At 44.3% G+C, this 21405-nt stretch overlaps 1 protein-coding gene across 1 annotated transcript; it reads left to right on the top strand.

Moving 5' to 3' along the window:
• The first annotated feature begins 1382 nt into the window (after positions 1-1382).
• Positions 1383-7997, top strand: IL19 (interleukin 19). Its single transcript, XM_066366066.1, has 5 exons — positions 1383-1526; positions 1680-1745; positions 4181-4333; positions 6038-6112; positions 7902-7997. Exons 1-5 carry the CDS (start codon positions 1383-1385, stop codon positions 7995-7997), a joined length of 534 nt encoding a protein of 177 aa, XP_066222163.1.
• The last annotated feature ends 13408 nt before the right edge of the window (positions 7998-21405 follow it).

Raw genomic sequence — 21405 nt, 5'->3', positions numbered from 1 at the left:
GAGGGAATCTACAGACCTCCCTGCCAGTGGAGTCTACAGTCTTGTTTTGTCAGAAAGCAAGAGGTTGGAAAAAGAAACCACGCTCTGTGGTGAGGTCTCCGTTTACACCTGTTCTCTCACTGGGAATAATGCTGAGTTAAGGAGAGCGAGGTGAAACGGCTTTATAAACAGGATTGGCTGTTCCTTGGCTTTCTAGAGAAGAGCCTGGAATGCCTAGGAAGATATGGGGAAGGGTGGTCGGGAAAGGGGGCAGCTGTGGCTCAAGCCCTAGAACCCACATCTGTGCTTTATAGTTAGAGCCACTGTAACAGAGGTAGGAGGTGGGGGTGCTCTGCAGTCCCCTCAGCTGGCTTCCGATTTGGGTGCCTCCCTCTCCTCTGCTGTCACATACACTGCACACCCCCGGCACACACACAGCTGGAAGTGAGAGTGCTCAGTGGGCACCAGGGAAGGTGCCAGGCAGAGGATTGGTCTATTTACACACATTGTTGTAAGACTTATCTTTAAGGCTAAGCTCTGTTTGTGAAACTTGACTCAACAAGCTGCACACATTTAGTGTATGTTTTGTGTACTTTTCACATTGTATTAGATGACACACTTAAAGTGGTTAAACAGAAAAGGCGGAGAAAGACGTGCAGGAAGGGTGAGAGAATCAGAAGAATCGGTGACCCTCTCAGGGTCTGCCTCCGCCTAGGGACTGGCCAGCTGCACACATGTCCCTCATACCCTCTGGCTCAGGAAGGGACAGAGGGGTGTGGCCAACTGGCCCTCGGCAGGGGCAGGGGCAGCCTTGCTCTCTCTCTTCTCTGTGGCCAATTGGTTATTAGGAGATGGCTTGTTCCTCCCTTTCCCATCTTCTCCAGAAGGCAACATCTGCATAGTTGGCTTGAAACAAATGATTTTAAGCAGATACACAGTCGGGGTTTATAATAAAAGGGTGTTGCCTATTTCGGGGGCAAATATAAAAAACCAAATGTGCTTTTATGGTTTTTTCAGATCTGTTGCCTAATTCCTAGGGCATATTACAACCCTGTTTTTCCTACTTAATTGATTAAAAACAATGCTTTTTACCCCCGTTGACAAAGTGAGCTGTGTTGAGTCATAAGAGAGTGGTATACACAGGAATTCACTCTAGAGAGCACTCTATTGTGCTTTCTGGGGTGGAGGTGGGAGCATGGGGGAGGGGAAAGGGTTCATGCAATTGATTTAAGACAGCCAGAAGAGACATATGCCCTTGAACTCCACAGGCTGAGGCACTGAGTCTGTTCTCTTGGTTGCTGTCTGGCCTGCCCTGTGAGGTCCGAAGGGGAGCTCAGTCAGGGGTCTCTTTCATTGCTCTCCACTCTCGGTGGGGCAGCAGACTTCCACCCTTCCTGTAGGACATGAAGGCACAGCGTGTTTCCCTCTGCCTCCTGGGCACAATGTTCGTCCTGTGCTCAGTGCACGCCCGGGGTCTCAGGAGATGTCTGATTTCCATGGACATGCGCCATATAGAAGAGAGCTTCCAAGACATCAAAAGAATCATTGTGAGTATGGGTTCTGGGTGAAGGTGTGGGTGAGGGGGTTTGCTTCACCCTACATCCTAGCTTGAAGAGCAAGTACCTTCTCATTATTGTTTGTGTCTCAAGAAGACAAGGAATACTCATCACTTGTATTTGTTCTTATGTTTTTCTCCACAGCAAGCTAAAGACACCTTCCAAAATGTCACCATCCTGTCCACATGGGAGACCCTGCACAGCATCAAGGTACTGGCTTGTGTCTGCTTTTTCCTGTATTATCTTTATATGGTGAAGTGGCCCTGGGCTGAGAAAGAAATTCTACCCTGCTCCTTTCTCTTTCCTAATCTCCAGTACACCCTAAACGCTCCCGGCTTCTCATTAATCAACTGATGTGTTCGGACACACTGTGTCTCAGGGACTTTGAAACTCCATCGGAGCCACCGTTCTGTTGTCTGTGTCTATGAGGTTTTTTGTTTGTTTGTTTGTTGCTTTTTGTTTTATATTCCCATAGGTATAGACAGCAGAATAGTGGTTATCTGAGGGAAAGGAAGGTGGGAGAATGGTAAAGGGGGCCAAATATATGGTTTTGGGCAGTGAGCACACAATAGAGTATACAGGTGTCATATTATAAAGTTATAACCCTGAAATTTATGTAATGTTGTTAACCATTGTTAACCCAATAAATTTAATTTTAAAAAAGAAGCATCTGGGAGAAACTAAAGGAAGTACCACTTATCTAGAGAGTGATTAAGATGCCACATGCTCAAATGGGTCAGGACGTCTACAGCTCAGGGCGATTCTGGAAAGTTTCATGGGAAATCTGAGAAAGTCAGTCGAGCCAGCTGTGGGTTAGTGGATGAAAGAAAGGAAGAGGTTTGGGGAGCCTGGGAGAATTCGTTCATGAGATCGATGTATATATGTCAATGGACAGCAAAGCAACCAGGCTGTGGTGCTAGCAACAGGAAGTTGAGAAAAAGAGGATGAGGTGGAAAAATACAGTGGAGTCATTTTACCAAGGATCTTGCGTGTCAGGCTGAGCCTCGACCTTGTAGCAGAAGCAATAGGGGGTCCCTGTAGGTTTCAAAGCCAAAGACTGTATGACCACAAAACCTTTAGGAAGGCAGTCTGATGATGTTCTTTACAATAGACAACTGAGGCAGAAAAGCCAGTGAGACCCATCCAACTGTCTAGGTGGGAAGCGATGAGAGTGTGAAACAAAAACAGTTGGCTTTCGAGGTGATAATTCACTTTACTTTAAAAGTGAGCTCCTTCAGGCCTTGTAAGAATTCTAGAAATATCCATTTTCCCCCCTCAGTATTTGTGGGACAGATATAAGGTATATCTATAATGATTTACTTTTCCCTGCATGAGATAATTCTTCTAGTCAGTATTGGGCCTGATTTATTTGTGGTAAACAGATGTGTAGCCTTTTACTAAATACCATCCCAGACAACTAAGATACTTATAGGACACCACAGCTGGAAGTGACCCTAAAGATTATGTATTCCAAAACTATAATTTTCAAATGATCAAATTGATATCTTTGGAGGGAGAATGGCTAGTTAGCAGCTGGGCAGGCATAGAGCCCCACACCCCCTGCCTCTGTCTCCAGATTCTTCTCTCAAGGTCTAGAAACAGCTGATGGGGCAGAAGAAAAGGGGTCAATGAGGATGCAGGTCTTTCTCCCTTTCTCCCTTTCTCTTTTCCTCCCTGATAAAACAAAGCTGTGCTATTCTTGCCACTTTGGTTAAGGGGACCAGCAGGAGTGATGGAAGAGATGCATTTTTCTGTGTGTAGCAAGTAGCATCAGCCATCTAGGAAAAGCTACCCCAGGGCCAGGAGGTTTTGCTGCTTTAATGCTAATGAAGATGAAAGCTCTATCCCGCTGTAGGTCCCTCCCTTCTCAGACTGAGCTATAAATCTCCTGCAAAGGAACTCACTGATCTCAGGGCTGGTGGAAATGGCTAGAAGAAAACAGCTTGGCCAACTGCTGTGAGATGTGCCCTGGAAATTCAGGAGTCCTCCTTTGGAGAGATGTGCCCTCTGCCAGCTGTGGACCTGCCCAGATCCCAGATGCAGGCATTTCCACAGTGGTCAGTTTCCATTCTTGCAAATCTCAGCTCCATCCAAATGATTCTTGCAGTTTAAAAAGAACAGAAGGGAGGAGAGCTGAGCATGGTGGCCAGCTTCATTGCAATAGAAGGAATATTGCCCAGCATACCCTTGGCAAGCAACAGCCATTAAATAAATCCATGCTGACTGACAGGAGATGTTACAGAGATGTAGGCTTCAGTCCAGTGTCAGGAAGTACTTATCAAAGAAGCTACTCAGACATCAGTTCTTTCAAAAGGGAGATGTTTGATTCCTGGAAGGATTTAAACAGAAGCCAGTGATGACATGTTGGGGGTGCTATAGAGAGGCTTCTGATCTCAGGGATACATCTTTTGTTAATATAGCTCCTGGCACAATAAAAAAAGTGGGTGAACACCATCTCTCCTCAGTGCCTTCGTCAAAAGTTGCATCAGTATACCAAGGGATAGACATTCTGAAATACATGTGAATTTTAAAAATAAAATGTTCATTATCTTGTTCCTTGCTGCTCCTGTTCAAATTGGCTCCTTCGGTCTCTAAGATAATAAAGAGAAGAGGACGCTGGGGCTTCTTCTAATTTCTGTCTGTAGCCCTCAGATGTGTGCTGCGTGACCAAGAACATCCTGGCGTTTTACGTGGACAGGGTGTTCAAGGACCATCAGGAGCCGGACCCCCAAATCTTGAGAAGAATCAGCAGCATTGCCAACTCTTTCCTCTTCATGCAGAAGGTTCTGCAGCAGTGTGTGAGTCAGCACATCAGGACTCCAAGCATCTGCTCCCTGTCTGCCCCAGGGACAGCCCAGGACCTGCTGGTCTTTTGAAATGGCTGATGAGATCAGAGTCAGTTCCCTCCCCTGTTGTCCCAGGTTTCCTCCCTGCTGATGCCAGATCCAGGTTTCCTCAAGGATAATCCTCCTGGGGTAACCCCTTACGTCACAGTATCCCTTTGGTGATCCCTAGACCTGACCGTGAGAGGGGCATGCCAAGGATTCCAGGCTTACCATAGGCATACCCTTAGTTTCTTTATTTCTGACCCTTTGGGGTTTCCATACCAAGTAACCTCTAGGTGGCTCTCTGGTAGTACCTATCCCTAAGGATTGCTTGTTAGTTCATTGTTGTGTATTAAAATCAAACATCAAAAATAAAACCAAATTAAAATAAACCAATAGAAACTTAAGCCAGGAGAAACCCAGGGCTCTAGCCCCATTCCTGCCCATGATTTCTTCCTTTTTTTTTTGTTTTTGTTTTTGTTTTTGTATTTTTCTGAAGCTGGAAACAGGAAGGCAGTCAGATAGACTCCCACATGCGCCCGACTGGGATCCACCTGGCATGCCCACCAGGGGGCGATGCTCTGCCCATCTGGGGCATCGCTCTGTTGCATCCAGAGCCATCCTAGCACCTGAAGCAGAGGCCATGGAGCCATCCTCAGCACCCGGGCCAACTTTGCTCCAATGGAGCCTCGGCTGCGGGAGGGGAAGAGAGAGACAGAGAGGAAGGAGAGGGGGAGGGGTGGAGAAGCAGATGGGTGCTTCTCCTGTGTGTCCTGGCCGGGAATCGAACCCAGGACTCCTGCATGCCAGGCTGATGCTTTACCACTGAGCCAACCGGCCAGGGCTGCCCATGATTTCTTGTTTGACTTTGTGGCAAGTTACTTCCCCTCTATGTCAAATTCTAACATTGTTAGAAGTTATGACCCCTGTCTCACTTATATTAAGATTCATTGAACCAGTCATTTTTTTTTAATGGAAATCTTTTTTTTTTTAATTTTTTATTTATTTATTTTTTACAGAGACAGAGAGTGAGTCAGAGAGAGGGATAGACAGGGACAGACAGACAGGAACGGAGAGAGATGAGAAGCATCAATCATTAGTTTTTCATTGTGCATTGCAACACCTTAGTTGTTCATTGATTGCTCTCTCATATGTGCCTTGACCACGGGCCTTCAGCAGACTGAGTAGCCCCTTGCTGGAGCCAGCGACCTTGGGTTCAAGCTGGTGGGCTTTTCCTCAAACCAAATGAGCCCGCACTCAAGCTGGCAACTTCAGGGTCTCGAACCCGGGTCCTCTGTGTCTCAGTCCGATGCTCTATCCACTGCGCCACCGCCTGGTCAGGTGAACCAGTCATTTAACTAACCAGCCCAGCAGGCAATTATTGAATGTCTGCCTTGTGGGGCACTGCATTCATAGCAGGGACAAGACAGATGTAGCACCTACTTTCCTGGCTCTTCCAGTCTGGTGGACTGTCAACCCAGAAAAAGCAAAGCTCTGGTCAGTCACAGGGTGACTCTACAAATAGACCTTACGCCCCTCTGCAGCTCCAGACTGGGTCTACTTACCTGACTCTCACCTTGGGAGGAAGAAGAAATGTCACTGCATGAGGGGAGGTGGTGGAAAGAGTGGGATAGGATGGGAAGGTCCTCTGATAAGCATTGCTTCCATTTATCACAGCAGGAGCAGAGGCTGTGTCGCTGCAGGCAGGAAGCCACCAATGCGACCCGAGTTATCCACGACAACTACAATCAGGTAAGGGCAGGGAAGAAGACAGGGAAGATGGAGATGACAGGTAGGAGCCTGACGGAGAGTACACCAGCCCTTCTGCCTCCACTCCACTCAAACTCATTCATTTACTCAACAAGTATTTATCGCAGGCCTCCCTAGTTGTGTGTGTCTGCAAAGAGCGTGCTGGTCTTACCTTATTTGCTAATTTCCTGGGCTCCCCTTCCCCACATCCCTCCACCATTTTCTTATGCCCTTACATATCAGACCTAACTCGTGTTAAGTTCTGAGGGCAAGCACATGCTGTACGAGATAGAGGTGATACAGAGGAAGCAAGGTCCCCAGTGAAGTAGAAGCTGTTCTGTGTGAAACGTGTTACCCACCCAGTTACATTTGGCCAGTAACTGTCATGAGCAGTCTGTGTGGTGCAGAAGAGAGTGCTTCTCGTGTAGCTGCAGATGCATGTCTCATGCACAGGTGGAGGGAGAAGCGTTGCTTCTTATGTACATCATTTGGAGATTTTTTTCAAAATGCAGATTCTGGTTCCGTAGGTCTGGAGTGAGGTCTGAGATTCTGCATTTTAAGCCACACTTTCAAATTATGCCAATTATGTGAATAGCAAGGCAGTAGGGAGAGCAGTTCAGAGCTCTGCTTCTTGGTGAAGAGGTTCTATAGATCAGGGGTTCCCAAACTATGGTCCACGGGCTGCATGAGGCCCCCTGAGGCCATTTATCCGGCCCCCGCCGCACTTCCGGAAGGGGCACCTCTTTCATTGGTGGTCAGTGAGAGGAGCACATTGACCATCTCATTAGCCAAAAGCGGGCCCAGAGCTCCCATTGAAATACTGGTCAGTTTGTTTATTTAAATTTACTTGTTATTTATTTTAAATATTGTATTTGTTCCCATTTTGTTTTTTTACTTTAAAATAAGATATGTGCAGTGTGCATAGGGATTTGTTCATAGTTTTTTTTTATAGTCCGGCCCTCCAATGGTCTGAGGGACAGTAAACTGGCCCCCTGTGTAAAATATTTGGGGACCCCTGCTATAGATAATGTTATAACAATGGCTAAGAGTTGTATTGTTCTAACTATGAGCCTGGTGTTCAAAGCACACTGCATGTAAAAAACATTTATTCCTTACAACACTGCTATGAGCCATTATCTATATATGACAAATTAGGAAACTGAGGCACAGACAAGTAACTTAAGTTCATATTACAACTAAATGGTGAAGGCAGAAGTCGATCAGATCCTATGCCCTCTGGCTCAACAGGACTTACTTTTGGATTTTACCATCTCCTTTAATATGCTGAAGAAGAGGTGGGGTGAGACAGGAGACTTGGGCTCTAGTTTTAGCTCTGCTACCAACCAGCTGTATGATGTTGGGTGGGACCAGGATCTGTCAGGACATTGGTGCTTTAATATGTAAAATGGGGACAATGAGCTCTCCCTACCCACAGCACAGCACCCTGGCACCGAGACCTTCTAATGCTAATGTGAAAAGAAAAATAAGCAAAAGAACGGTCCAGAAAGCATGTTTTTTCCCCTATGCAAAACAGAGAAAACAACAACAGCAAAATAGAGGGCAAAGAACGAAGAACTTCTAATTTTGTTTATATGTTGCTGACACTATTTAACTACTTATTTGTGGAAAACAATTTGGCTTGCTTGTTGGGAAAATAATTTTGGGCCCATATGCTCTGCACATATAATTGATGAGTAAACAGAAAACCCTGTGGGACCAGAATGTGGAGAAAGTGGTTTGGAACCGATTACATGGCCTGGAAAGGCAGGTTCTCATGGTTTCCCCGTTTCAGCTGGAGCTCAGATCTGCTGCCATCAAGTCTCTGGGAGAGCTGGACGTCCTGCTGGCCTGGATTGACAAGAATTACCCGGGAGCACCAGCTGCCTGATAACACGGAATCTGACTGGCCGGCCCTGAGGCCCTGCAGTGTTTCCAGAGGGAGACAGCCTACCTGGAAGGGGAAGGAGAGCTGGGAGGCCCATTTTTATGCAAATAGGCATCATTTTGAAGAAACCACTGCCGATTTGAAGTTCCCTCCTTTGGGCTGAGGTATTGTAGCACAAATCTAGGTTTGGACAGATCTCACCCTGAGGTCCAAAGAACAACTGGCTGGGCCCAGGCTGTTGGACCCCTCCTGAAAAGAGCCTAGTAGTCTATTGTCATATTTATAATAAAATATGTTCTTTGAAAGGTCTCGTGGGCCATCCTGGAGGAAAAGGGCTGGCTTCCCCCTAATTTATTGTGCAGTTGTTTATTCCATGTCTGTGATGTGAGCTGAGCAGTATCCTGTAGTGCATATTGTACTGATTTTTCTGAATAAACTCTGGTTATTTACTGATTAGTGAAACTGTCTTCTGATTCAAGGGGGATCATCAGTAAAGGAATCATATACGGTGACTCTTAGAATTTAATGGGGCCATAAAGAACATAAGTAGATGGGGAAATGGAAGCCTAGAGAGCAGTAAGAATTTACTCAGAGTCCCAAAGTGAATTAGTGCAGAGAAGGGTTCCAAGCTGTGTCTCTAACGTCTCCACCCGGTACCCTGCCCCCATGATGCTCCAGGAGGTGGACGGAGGGCTTCTGACTTCTCTGGGTCCTTGCCTCTTCTCTGTCTTACTTTCTCTTTGTCCCTCTCGGTCCTTTCTTTCTTACTGCTCCCAACTGAGATACATCTTCTCTGACCCCAAGTCCACCTTAGGTATATATGTTGGGCTAGAGAAGAGTGTTTCTGACAGGGGGGATGGTTGTCATAGTGACAAGGCCGAACAGGTGCAGCCCCACACATGGGGTATCCTGGGTGGAGGGGTTAGGGCCCAGGCTAGAGTGGAGAGAGGCCAAAATGGACACCAACTTCTAAATGAACCCTCCTCAGATGGTTAACGATAGTAACAGCTGATGCTCAGTGAGCATCCGCCACGTGCCCGGTGCAGAAATAAGCACTTCATCCTCGCCATCCAGGGTCAGTATCTCTACTGTGGCCAGCTGGCTGAAGCATCCTTTCTTATTTCTATATGAGAAAGAGATTTCTCAGGGCATGCTTTAGTGGCAGGGCAGGACCTCTGAAGTCAGACAGAGTTGGCTCCTAAACTATTGACCTTGAACAAATTACCCATGTCTCTAAGCTTCAGTGTCTTCCTCTGTAAAATGGAGATACAACACCAGTCTCAAAGCGCTGCTGTGAGCACCAAGTGAGGTGAAGCCCCCTCACCCCTGACTGCACCCTCACCCTGCGAGGGCGGCTGTGGGATGCGGTGTGAAGAGCACAGCCAGGAGCCAGGCCTGGTTCCAAGGCTGCTCCTGCTGTGAACTGCTGGGGGCAAGCCACTAAATTTCTTCAGTCCCTAGAGATCTGTAGTGTGGACATTGACCCTTATACCAGCTACTGTGCATGATACTATAAGAGCCAGAGTCATTCCGATGGCCTAGGGAGTCCTCCTGTCTGCACACACTGCCTGTGCAACTCCGTTTCCTCTAACTGCGTGTCCTCCTGCCTGCCCTGCCACGCTGGCCTGGGCAGTTCCTCACACACACTAGGTGTTCTCACCCGAGGGCCTCTGCACTCTGCAGTATGCACATGTGCAAACGGAGGTAGGGTTAAACACAGTCCAATGTCACGCTTGGGGTTAATAGGCTATTGTGAGGAAGCAAGGCCTTGCAAAGGACTCTACCTTTCCAAGGTGACCTTGGGTGGACATCCATCCTGAGCCACTTGGATGATGGCAGGACGAGCTTGGTCATAGCATTTCTGTCCCTCTTGAAAGCCTTGGGGCGCGCCCCCTCCTGACATTGGCGTGTCCTTCAGGCCTACTGAACAGGTGCCTGATTGAAGCATCCAGCCCCCCTCCCACCGTCACCAGATCTCATGCTCCTTTCCTGTCTCCCAGCACCTTCCTTGTCATCTGTTCCCCAACTCAGATGCCAGCTCCATGAAGGTGAGGATAGTTTGATTCCCTCCCTGCCTGGCACTTGGTAGGTGTTCAATAGCATCTCTTGAATAAAAATCTGATAACATGAAACAATAATAGCAAGCTTTCTATGGGCCAGACAATAATCTAAGAAATAGACATATATTATGGTATAAATACATATATTTCATTTAGGTCTCATGACAATTCTACAGAAGTTCTTAAGATGAAATAAAATTAAAAAGGTCATGTAAGTGAATGTAGCAATACAGATAATAAACCCCTAAGAAGAAACCTGGGACACAGAGAGGTTAAGTAACTTACTTCAAGTCACACAGCTCATCAGCAGCAGAGCCAGGGGCTTTCCATCCTGGCAACCTGGTGCCAGGATAAACTGTGATGTCAATAACAATGTACACATGTTGAACAATCAGAATATGCTAGGCACTGAGGTGGAAACTTTACTCCCACCTTTTCCTTTACTCCTCAAGATAATCCTCTAAGGTTATTGGTCACTCAATTAAACAGATGAAGAAGCGTGGAGCTTAGTAAGTTTCAATGACACACCCAGGGTTATATAGCTCTCATTATGGAACTGGGATTTGTTAAATTAATTGAACAAGGAAGTTATTAGACTGCAATGAGATTAATGCCATGGCAGCTTATGTAAGCACACTAAAATCGAAGCCTGAAAATGCCTCAAGTTATGTAATCAACCAGGTAGGCTTAAAGCCATAGCCAATCAAATACTGTCTTTTCTCTGCTTCTGTGCCTTCTCCCTCTGTCGTTCCTTTGCCTCCTGTCAGCAGAGCACCCCTAAGCCCTCTGGGTTTGGTACTGCCCAATTTAAACAGATTTTTTGCTCAAATAAACTTGTAAAGTGTTTGGTATACCTCAGTTTATCTTTTAGCAGTTCCAAACTCAGAGTGTCTGTAAAGCCAGTATCCACGGCCACTATCACAGCTGCCTGGCCCATGCAGGTTCGCATTGGATTCGGACAGTCGGTAAAGAAACAACGGAGCCAAAAACTGGTGGGCCGTCATCTTTAATCCTAGCTTGCACCCGGCGGACAAGTAAAAACACACACACTGGGCTTTAAAACCCACTCACGGCCCTGGCTGGTTGGCTCAGCGGTAGAGTGTCGGCCTGGCGTGCGGGGGACCAGGGTTCGATTCCCGGCCAGGGCACATAGGAGAAGCGCCCATTTGCTTCTCCACCCTCACCCCCTCCTTCCTCTCTGTCTCTCTCTTCCCCTCCCGCAGCCAAGGCTCCATTGGAGCAAAGATGGCCCGGGCGCTGGGGATGGCTCCTTGGCCTCTGCCCCAGGCGCTAGAGTGGCTCTGGTCGTGGCAGAGCGACGCCCCGGAGGGGCAGAGCATCGCCCCCTGGTGGGCAGAGCGTCGCCCCTGGTGGGCGTGCCGGGTGGATCCCGGTCGGGCGCATGCGGGAGTCTGACTGTCTCTCCCCGTTTCCAGCTTCAGAAAAATACAAAAAAAAAACAAAACAAAAACAAAACAAAACAAAAACAAACCACTCACATCAGTGCTCACAAAGCTACTGACTTATCCGAGTTTCCCAGAATCAAAGGTTTCTAGCTCACCAGACTTATTCACCTCTGTTCCCCATCTCCTTCCTTCTCCCTGCACAAACTCTGCACAAACTGGCTTCTCACTCAACACTCCGCCATCTTGGCTGCTTCTCCTGGCCTCCTCCATGTGGCCTCTCTCTGCTCTCCTCTCTAATGCTAATAATCCCAGGAACCGAGAGAGCAAGCTCCCATTCTGCCCCCATTTTATAGTGTAGAAATCCAAACCTTTAATCCAATATACAAAATAAGGAAGTCTCTAATACAAAGTCACTTATCTGAGGCATGATGGGATTGCACCACCCCACATCAAAAAGGGTGGAAAAGGCTTAATCCCAAAACCAAGCCCCAGGCTACAAGGATCCTGCTTGCCCACAGCCCGCCTCCAACACACATTAATATCACCTGGGCAATGGGCCTCCATGTGGGCAGCGCCATCTTTAACAAAGTGAGCATAATATATTTTATCTCTCACTCAACACTCCGCCATCTTGGCTGCTTCTCTTGGCCTCCTCCACATGGCCTTTCTCTGCTCTCTCCTCTCTAATGCTAATCTCAGGAACTAAGAGAGCAAACTCCTATTCTGCCCCCATTTTATAGTGTAGAAATCCAAACCTTTAATCCAATATACAAAATAGGGAAGTCTCTAATACAAAGTCACTTATCAGAGACATGATGGGATTGCACCACCCCACATCAAAAAGGGTGAGAAAGGCTTAGTCCTAAAACCAAGCCCCAGGCTACAAGGATCCTGCCTGCCCACAGCCCGCCTCCAACACACATTAACATCACCTGGGCAACAGCTTCCACGTGGGCAGCACCATCTTTAACAAAGTGAGCATAATATATTTTATCTGCCCAACAGTGTCCTACTCCAAAGCCCGGGGGTTCCAGCATGATGGAATTGGCTGCACATCTTTGTGCACATGGGAGGCTTGGCATGCTGAGCTGGGCCTGCCTGAAAACAATATTGTGTCAAGGCTGTGGAGGAAGGGGAGGAAGAGAGGGAGGAGGAGGGGAAGGAGGAGGGGGAGGAGGAGGAGGAGGAGGAAATATTAAAGAAGGAGAGTTTCTCCCTCTCTCTTTCTCTCCCTCTCTCCCTCTCTCTGTCCTTCCCTTTCTCTCTCCTTCTCTCTTTCCCTCTCTCTCTCTCTCTTTCTCTCTCTCTCTCTCGCCTGCTTACTTCACTTTGCCCACTTCACTTGTCTGCCTGTCCTTTCCTTCCAGACTTGAAGAATATGTCCTGACTCCTGTAGTCCACAGAGCTGTGGTTTTGATTTGGGTGGTGGTGGTGTTTCTGGTTTTTGTTTTCACAGAACTGGTGCATAATAAATACCTGTTAAGGAACCGAGTACTGTATAAAATTGTCTCCCAAACTATATCTTCTCCGTCCTTCATCAGTCCCTAGCAGTGCCCTGAAGAAATCTAGGTTTCACTTTCAAAGGGCAAGGGGGAGGGAACCCATAGTCAGGTGTGGCCAACAGTTTTTGCCCCCGGGCCAGATTAGAAAGAAAACTTTTTTCACTGGCTGGACGAAATATTAAAATTAAAAAATGTTAAATACAAAAATGATTCATTTAAGTAAACAAAATTTTATTATGTAATTTGTTTATGCATAAATATAAGTGAATAAAAAAGTTTTTAATATACAATGTTATTTTAATAAAAATACTTTTAATAAAAATATAATTACATAGCATATAAATATCCAAACTGTATCGCAATCAATCAAACCAATATTTAATTAATCAAATGAGCTTGAAGGGGTTATATTGCAAATAAAAAAATTATTTCGGAAGAAGACAAGATGGCGCTGGAGAAGGCGAATGTACCAACATCTACCTCCCAGAACCAAAGTGGATTACAAACTAATTTTAAGAACTATCATCTGGAAAAACCAACTTTGGACTAAACTAAGAGGACTCTTCAACCAAGGAACACTGAAGAAGCCACACCGAGACTGGTAGGAAAAGCAGAAACACAGAGAGGGCTGCCCACTCCCTGGAGCAAACGGCAGCCAGGAGAGACTCGCGTGGTGGGAAGTGAGTTTAGCAGAGAGGGGAGGGTCCTGAGCCCCAGGAACAAAGCCCCAGCCTGCAGCCCCAGAGCCCAGTAGAGGCGTAAGGACAGTATTTAGCTGGAAACAAGTCAGGATACTGTTTGTGAGAAAGAGTCTGATTTCTCAGACCCAGGATTCTTCTTAAAGGGACCACGCAGAACACCTCTCTCACAACCACTCACCCGGGGCTCTGGGGGTCAGGGAGAGAGGAGAGTACCAGGGTAACAGGAAGAGAGTGTAATCTAGGAGGCACAGGGAGAAACATTTTGGGAGATAGCCACCCTAACCTCTGGGACAAGTCACTCCCCAAATCTGAAGTGAATATTTCCCCCAGAAATAGCAATACCAGCAAAGGGAAGCAGGAGAGCAGCCAAACAAGCTCCCCTGCAGCACTCAGAGCAGAGTTGCTTAGAAGGAGGGAACTTTCAGGTCTACAGTAGTGAGTGTTAGGGTCTGAGCTGCAGTGCCTGCACCCATGTGGCTGAGGGCTCAACAGAAGGCGGGCGGCAGCGGGAGACGGAAGCTCAGTTCTGTTGGCAGGGGCAGAAGCCGGCTGGCCACCACTGGGCTCAGGTGTGAGCTCAGTCTTGCCCGGCTGGGGAGGAGGGGGCGTGCAAAAGCGGTCAAGCCCAGCTGCTGGCAGCCTGTAATCCAGCCTGCGGGAGAAGGGCGGGAACCCCGGAAAGGGTGGAAACCACCCCCTGAGCAAGGGCGCAGGAGCACAGCCTTGCCCCGCCCGTGCAACCCAGGCTTGTGGTCTGACTTGGGAGCCGGCTCCTCCCATGGGGGTGGAGCCAAAAGCCCAGAAGAGGCGGAGTTCCGCTACTGAGCTGAGCATGGGCACGCAGTCCTGCCCGGCCAGTAGAGCCAAGGTTAGCAGCCGTTCCATGAACAGGCTCCTCCTGCAAGGGTGGGGCGAAAGCCCGGAAACAGGTGGAGACCCACAGCTGAGCAAAGGTGCTCACCAGTGCCCTCAGGACCGAGCATAACGTCATCCACGGGGGCAGGGCAAAGGCCAAGGCCATCAAGGCTTGTGCACCCGAGCACGTGATCACAGCCACTCGCGTGAAGAGAAAATGCAGAGGCAGAGAAATACAACACAAATGAACCAAGAGAAATCCCCAGAAAAGGACCTAAATGAATCAGATATAACCAAATTACCAGATGCAGAGTTTAAAATAACGATTGTTAGGATGCTCAAAGATATTAGAACAACAATAGATGGTCATTACGAAAACCTAAATAAAGAGATAGCAAATATAAAAAAGGACATTGAAATAATAAAAAAGAATCAGTCAGAAATGACAAATACAATATCTGAAATAAAGAATACAATGGAAGGAATTAAAAGCAGGATGGATGAAGCAGAGAATCGAATCAGCGAGTTAGAGGACACGATAAATAAAGGCATGGAAGCAGAGCAGAAAAAAGAAAAGAGACTCAAAAAGTCTGAGGAAACTCTAAGAGAGCTCTGTGACAACATGAAGAGAAATAACATCCACATATCATAGGGGTTCCTGAAGAAGAAGAGAAAGAACAAGGGATAGAGACTTTGTTCAAACATATCATAGCTGAAAACTTCCCTCAATTAAGGCAGGAAAACATCTCACATGTTCAGGAAGCACTTAAGGAGAAACCCAAAGAAATCAACACCAAGACACATCATAATTAAAATACCAAAGCTAAGTGATAAAGAGAAAATATTAAAAGCTGCTAGAGAAAAAAAGACTATCACCTACAAAGGAGCCCCCATAAGGATGACTTCTGACTTCTCAACAGAAACACTTGAGGTCAGAAGGGAATGGCAAAAAATATTCAAAGTAATGCAGAACAAGAGCCTATAACCAAGTCTACTTTATCCAGCAAGACTATCATTTAAAATTGAAGGAGAAATAAAAAGCTTTACAGAAAAAAAAAACCTCAAGGAATTCACTGCAACCAAACCAAGGCTGCAAGAAATGCTAAGGGACCTGTTATAAACAGATCAAAGAAGAAAAAATATATAGCAAAAGAGGAATACAGTTTTAAAGAATAAAATGGCAATAAACAATTACATATCAATAATAACCTTAAATGTAAATGGATTAAATGATCTGATCAAAAGACATAGGGTAGCTGTGTGGATAAGAAAACAGGACCCATATATATGCTGTCTACAAGAGACACACCTTAAATCAAAAGATGCACACAGACTGAAGATAAAAGAATGGAAAAAACTATTTCACACAAATGGAAATGAAAAAAAAGCTGGGGTAGCAATACTTATATCAGACAAAATGGACTTTAAAACAAAGACCATAGTTAGAGATAAAGAAGATCACTACATAATGATAAGGGAGCAATCCAAAAGGAAGATATAACCATTATAAATATCTATGCACTTAATATAGGAGCACCTAAATATATAAAGCAGACTTTGATGGACTTAAAGGGCGAGATCAACAGCAATACTATAATAGTAGGGGATTTCAATATCCCATTAACATCATTAGATAGATCCTCAAGAAAGAAAATTAACAAAGAAACAGCAGACTTAAAGGACATATTAGATCACCTCGATTTAATAGATATCTTCAGAACCTTTCACCCTAAAACAGCAGAATATACATTCTTTTCAAGCATTCATGGTACATTCTCTAGAATAGACCACATGTTAGGGCACAAAAGGGGTCTCAACAAATTTAAGAAGATTGAAATCATATCAAGCATTTTCTCTGATCACAATGGCATGAAACTAGAAATCAACCACAACAGAAAAACTGAAAAACATTCAAACACTTGGAAACTAAATAGAATGTTATTAAATAACGAATGGGTTAACAATGAGATCAAAGAAGAAATTAAAAAATTCCTAGAAACAAATAATAATGAGCATACATCAACTCAAAATTTATGGGACACAGAAAAGCAGTCCTGAGAGGGAAGTTTATAGCAATACAGGCATACCTCAAGAAGCTAGAAAAAGCTCAAATAAACAACTTGACCCTACATATAAAAGAACTAGAAAAAGAACAACAAATAAAGCCCAGCATTAGTAGAAGGAAGGAAATAATAAAGATCAGAGCAGAAATAAATGACATAGAGGCTAAAGAAACAATACAGAGGATCAATGAAACCAGGAGCTGGTTCCTTGAAAAGGTAAACAAAATTGATGAACCTTTAACGAGACTCACCAAGAAAAAAAGGGAGAGAACTCAAATAAATAAAATTAGAAATGAGAGTGGAGAAATAACAACTGACACAACAGAAATACAAAATATTGTAAGAAAATACTATGAAGAACTGTACTCCAAAAAACTAGACAATCTAGATGAAATGGAAAAATTCCTTGAAACATATAATCTTCCAAAAATCAATCTGGAAGAATCAGAAAACCTAAACAGACCAATTACAACAAATGGGATTGAAACAGCTATCAAAAAACTCCTCAAAAATAAAAGTCCTGGGCCTGATGTCTTCACAAGTGAATTCTACCAAATATTCAAAGAAGAACTAACTCCTATCCTTCTCAAGCTATTTCAAAAAATTCAAGAGGAAGGAAGACTTCCAAGCTCCTTTTATGAGGCGAGCATAATTCTGATTCCAAAACCAGGCAAAGACAACACAAAAAAAGAAAATTATAGGCCAATATTCCTGATGAATTTAGATGCAAAAATCCTCAACAAAATATTAGCAAACCGGATCCAGCAATATATGAAAAAAAATCATACACCATGATCAAGTGGGATTTATTCTTGGGAGGAAAGGCTGGTACAATATTCACAAATCAACCAATGTGACTCATCACATAAACAAAAGGAAGGAGAAAAACCACATGATAATTTCAATAGATGCAGAAAAAGCATTTGATAAAATCCAGCACTCATTCATGATCAAAACTCTTAGCAAACTGGGAATACAAGGAACATACCTCAACATGATAAAGGCCATCTATGACAAACCCACAGCCAATATAATACTCAATGGGCAAAAATTAAAAGCAATCCCCTTAAGATCAGGAACAAGGCAGGGGTGCCCCCTTTCACCACTCTTATTTAACATAGTTCTGGAAGTCCTAGCCACAGCAATCAGACAAAAAAAAAAAAAAAGAAATAAAAGGCATCCAAATTGGAAAAGAAGAAGTAAAACTATCATTATTTGCAGATGATATGATATTGTATATAGAAAACCCTAAAGTCTCAGTCAAAAAACTACTAGACCTGATAAATGAATTCGGCAAGGTGGCAGGATATAAAATCAATACTCAGAAATCAGAGGCATTTTTATACACTAACAATGAACTGTCAGAAAGAAAAATCAAAGAATCAATCCCCTTTACCATTGCAACCAAAAAAATAAAGTACCTAGGAATATTTTAACCAGGGAGATTAAAGACTTGTACTCAGAAAATTATAAAACATTGATAAAAGAAATCAGGGAAGATATGAACAAGTGGAGGCATATACCATGCTCATGGTTAGGAAGAAAAAACATCCATTAAAATGTCTATATTACCCAAAGCAATTTATAAATTCAATGCAATACCAATTAAAATACCAATGACTTACTTCAAAGATATAGAACACATATTTCAAAAATTTATATGGAACCAAAAGAGAACATAAATAGTCTCAGCAATCTTGAAAAGGAAGAATAAAGCGGGAGGTATCACACTTCCGGATAGCAGGTTATATTATAAGGCCATTGTACTCAAAACAGCATGGTACTGGCATAAGAACAGGCATATAGATCAATGGAACAGAACTGAGAACCCAGAAATAAACCCACACTTTTATCAACAACTGATATTTGACAAAGGAGATAAGAGCATACATTGGAGTAAAGACAGCCTCTTCAACAAATGGTGTTGGGAAAATTGGACAGCTACCTGCAAAAAAATGAAACTAGACCACCAACTTACACCATTCACAAAAATAAACTCAAAATGGATAAAAGACTTAAATGTAAGCCGTGAAACCATAAGCATCTTAGAAGAAAACATAGGCAGTAAGCTCTCTGACATCTCTCGCAGCAATATATTTGCTGATTTGTCTCCACAGGCAAGTGAAATAAAAGACAGGATAAACAAATGGGACTTTATCAAACTAAAAAGCTTCTGCACGGCTAAAGACAATAAGAACAGAATAAAAAGAAAAACTACACAATGGGAGAATATATTTGACAATGCGTCTGATAAGGGGTTAATAACCAAAATTTATAAAGAACTTGTAAAACTCAATACCAGGAAGACAAAAAATCCAATCCAAAAATGGGCAAAAGAAATGAATAGACATTTCTCCAAAGAGGACACACAGATGGCCAATAGGCATATGAAAAAATGCTCCACATCACTAATCATTAGAGAAATGCAAATTAAAACCATAATGAGGTATCACCTCACACCAGTCAGAATGGCGCTCATCAATAAAACAACACAGAATAAGTGCTGGTGAGGATGTGGAGAAAAGGGAACCCTTCTGTACTGCTGGTGGGAATGCAGACTGGTGCAGCCACTGTGGAAAACAGTATGGAGATTCCTCAAGAAATTAAAAATCGAACTGCCTTTTGACCCAGCTATACCACTGTTAGGAATATACCCCAAGAACACCATAGCACTGTTTGAAAAGAAGAAATGCACCCCCATGTTTATGGCAGCATTGTTCACAATAGCAAAGATCTGGAAACAGCCCAAGTGTCCATCAGAGGACGAGTGGATTTAAAAGCTTTGGTATATATATACTGTGGAATACTACTCAGCCATAAGAAATGATGACATAGGATCTTTTATAACAACATGGATGGGCCTTGATAACATTATACTGAGCAAAATAAGTAAATCAGAAAGAACTAAGAACTATATGATTCCATACATAGGTGGGACATAAAAATGAGACTCAGATAAATGGACAACTGTGTTGGGGTTACAGGGTGGGGGGGGAGGAGAGGGAGGGGGTTGGGGGAAGGGAGGGACACAAAAAAAACCAGTTAGAAGGTGACAGAAGATAATTTTATCAATGTCACCCCATCAAAATTAATCAAAAAAAATTTAAAAAAATATGTCTCATGGCTAATTCAGACAGTTAGAAGAATAGTATAAGGATGCTAATTCTGCTTCTCAGGCCACATCCTGCAAAAGAGGCCCCAAGCAAATTGGTGATTTGGCTCCCCTGATTTTGCCAATTGGATTTAAAAAAAAAAATAGGTCAGGAACGCCCTGAAATGGAACTAACAATACATGAGCATAAATTTAAAGGACTTTTAGATACTGGAGCTGATGTATCTGTTATTACTAAGATACATTGGCCTCCTTCCTGGCCCACTCATGCAGCAGCCACAGAATTACAAGGTATAGGGCAGAGTAAATCCCCTCAACAAAGTTCTAGTTTTCTACATTGGGAAGATTAAGAAGGTCATTCTGGATTTTTTAAGCCGTAGGTGCTCCCTGGATGGCCAATTAATTTGTGAGATAGAGATGTTTTGAAAAATATGGGAGTGTTGCTTGTCAGTCCTAATGGTTTAGTCAGTACTCAGATGCTTGATCGGGGATTTTTGCCCACCAAGGGTCTAGGGAAAGAACAGCGAGGAATTCTCACCCCCATAGAAGTGGCACTCAATACCAGAAGGTGTGGATTAGGCTATCAAAATTTAGCATAGGGGCCTTGGTAGCTCCTGCTAACTCAATAATGCATTGTGCAGACCCAATTACTTGGAAATCAGATAATCCTGTATGGGTAGACCAATGGCCCCTTTCTCAGGAGAAACTTAGGGCAGCTGCTCAATTGGTGCAAGAGCAGCTACAGCTTGGGCACATTGAACCATCTAATAGCCCATGGAATACACTTCCATATTTTGATCTTGTTGCCTCCTGGATTATCAAGGGGCATAGGCGGCCCTTACAGTTTATAGGTTTTGAGCCTCAAAATTATTGTTGTTCCTTTTTTCAAAGGATCAACAACAATGGCTCTGGGAAACTTCCACTAAATGGCAAATCACTCTTGCAAATCAATGGACAACTTTATACTGAAACTGTCAACTTAAAATCAGCTCAAAGTCTAGAATTATATGCCATTATCAAGGCTTTTCAGCATTTGCCATAATCCCCCTTAATCTATATATGGAAAGCAAATATTTACTTATGGTGTTTCCACTATAAAGACTGCTGTCTTAGGGACAAATGCTGAGGAACTATTTCAGCAGTTCCTCCTTCTTCAAAGACTTGTATGTCAACATAGAGCTCCATGTTTCATAGGACATACTCGAGCTCACTCCATGCTCCCTGGAGCTTTAGCACAAGGGAATGCCCTTTTTTTTTTCCTTTCTTCTTCTTTTTTTTTTTTTTTAATTTTTTTATTTTTCTGAAGTTGGAAATGGGGAGGCAATCAGACAGACTCCCGCATGCACCCGACCAGGATCCACCTGGCACGCCTACCAGGGGGGAATGCTCTGCCCATCTGGGGTGTTGCTCTGTTGCAACCAGAGCCATTCTAGTGCCTGAGGCAGAGACCACGGGGCCATCCTTAGCGCCCCAGGGTGGCTTTGTTCCGTGGAGCCTTGGCTGCAGGGCGGGGAAGAGAGAGACAGAGAGGAAGGAGAAGGGGAGGGGTGGAGAGGCAGATGGGTGCTTCTTCTGTGTGCTCTGGCCAGGAATCGAACCCAGGAGTCCTGCATACCAGGCTGATGCTCTACCACTGAGCCAACCGGCCAGGGCCTAGGAATGCCCTTCTTGATCAAGCTACCCAAAAGAAAATTATTTGGAGGAACCATGAC

The sequence above is a fragment of the Saccopteryx leptura genome, chromosome 2, assembly GCF_036850995.1.
Source record: "Saccopteryx leptura isolate mSacLep1 chromosome 2, mSacLep1_pri_phased_curated, whole genome shotgun sequence".
Lineage (NCBI taxonomy): Eukaryota > Metazoa > Chordata > Mammalia > Chiroptera > Emballonuridae > Saccopteryx > Saccopteryx leptura.
Note: the sequence above shows the minus strand (reverse complement) of the source record. Positions and strands in the feature narration are given on the sequence as shown.

Coding starts and splice junctions, on each gene's coding strand:
- IL19 (XM_066366066.1), top strand. CDS start 1,383: ATGAAGGCACAGCGTGTTTCCCTCTGCCTCCTGGGCACAATGTTCGTC. Junction 1,527..1,679: donor AAGACATCAAAAGAATCATT/GTGAGTATGGGT, acceptor TTTTCTCCACAG/CAAGCTAAAGACACCTTCCA. Junction 1,746..4,180: donor AGACCCTGCACAGCATCAAG/GTACTGGCTTGT, acceptor TTCTGTCTGTAG/CCCTCAGATGTGTGCTGCGT.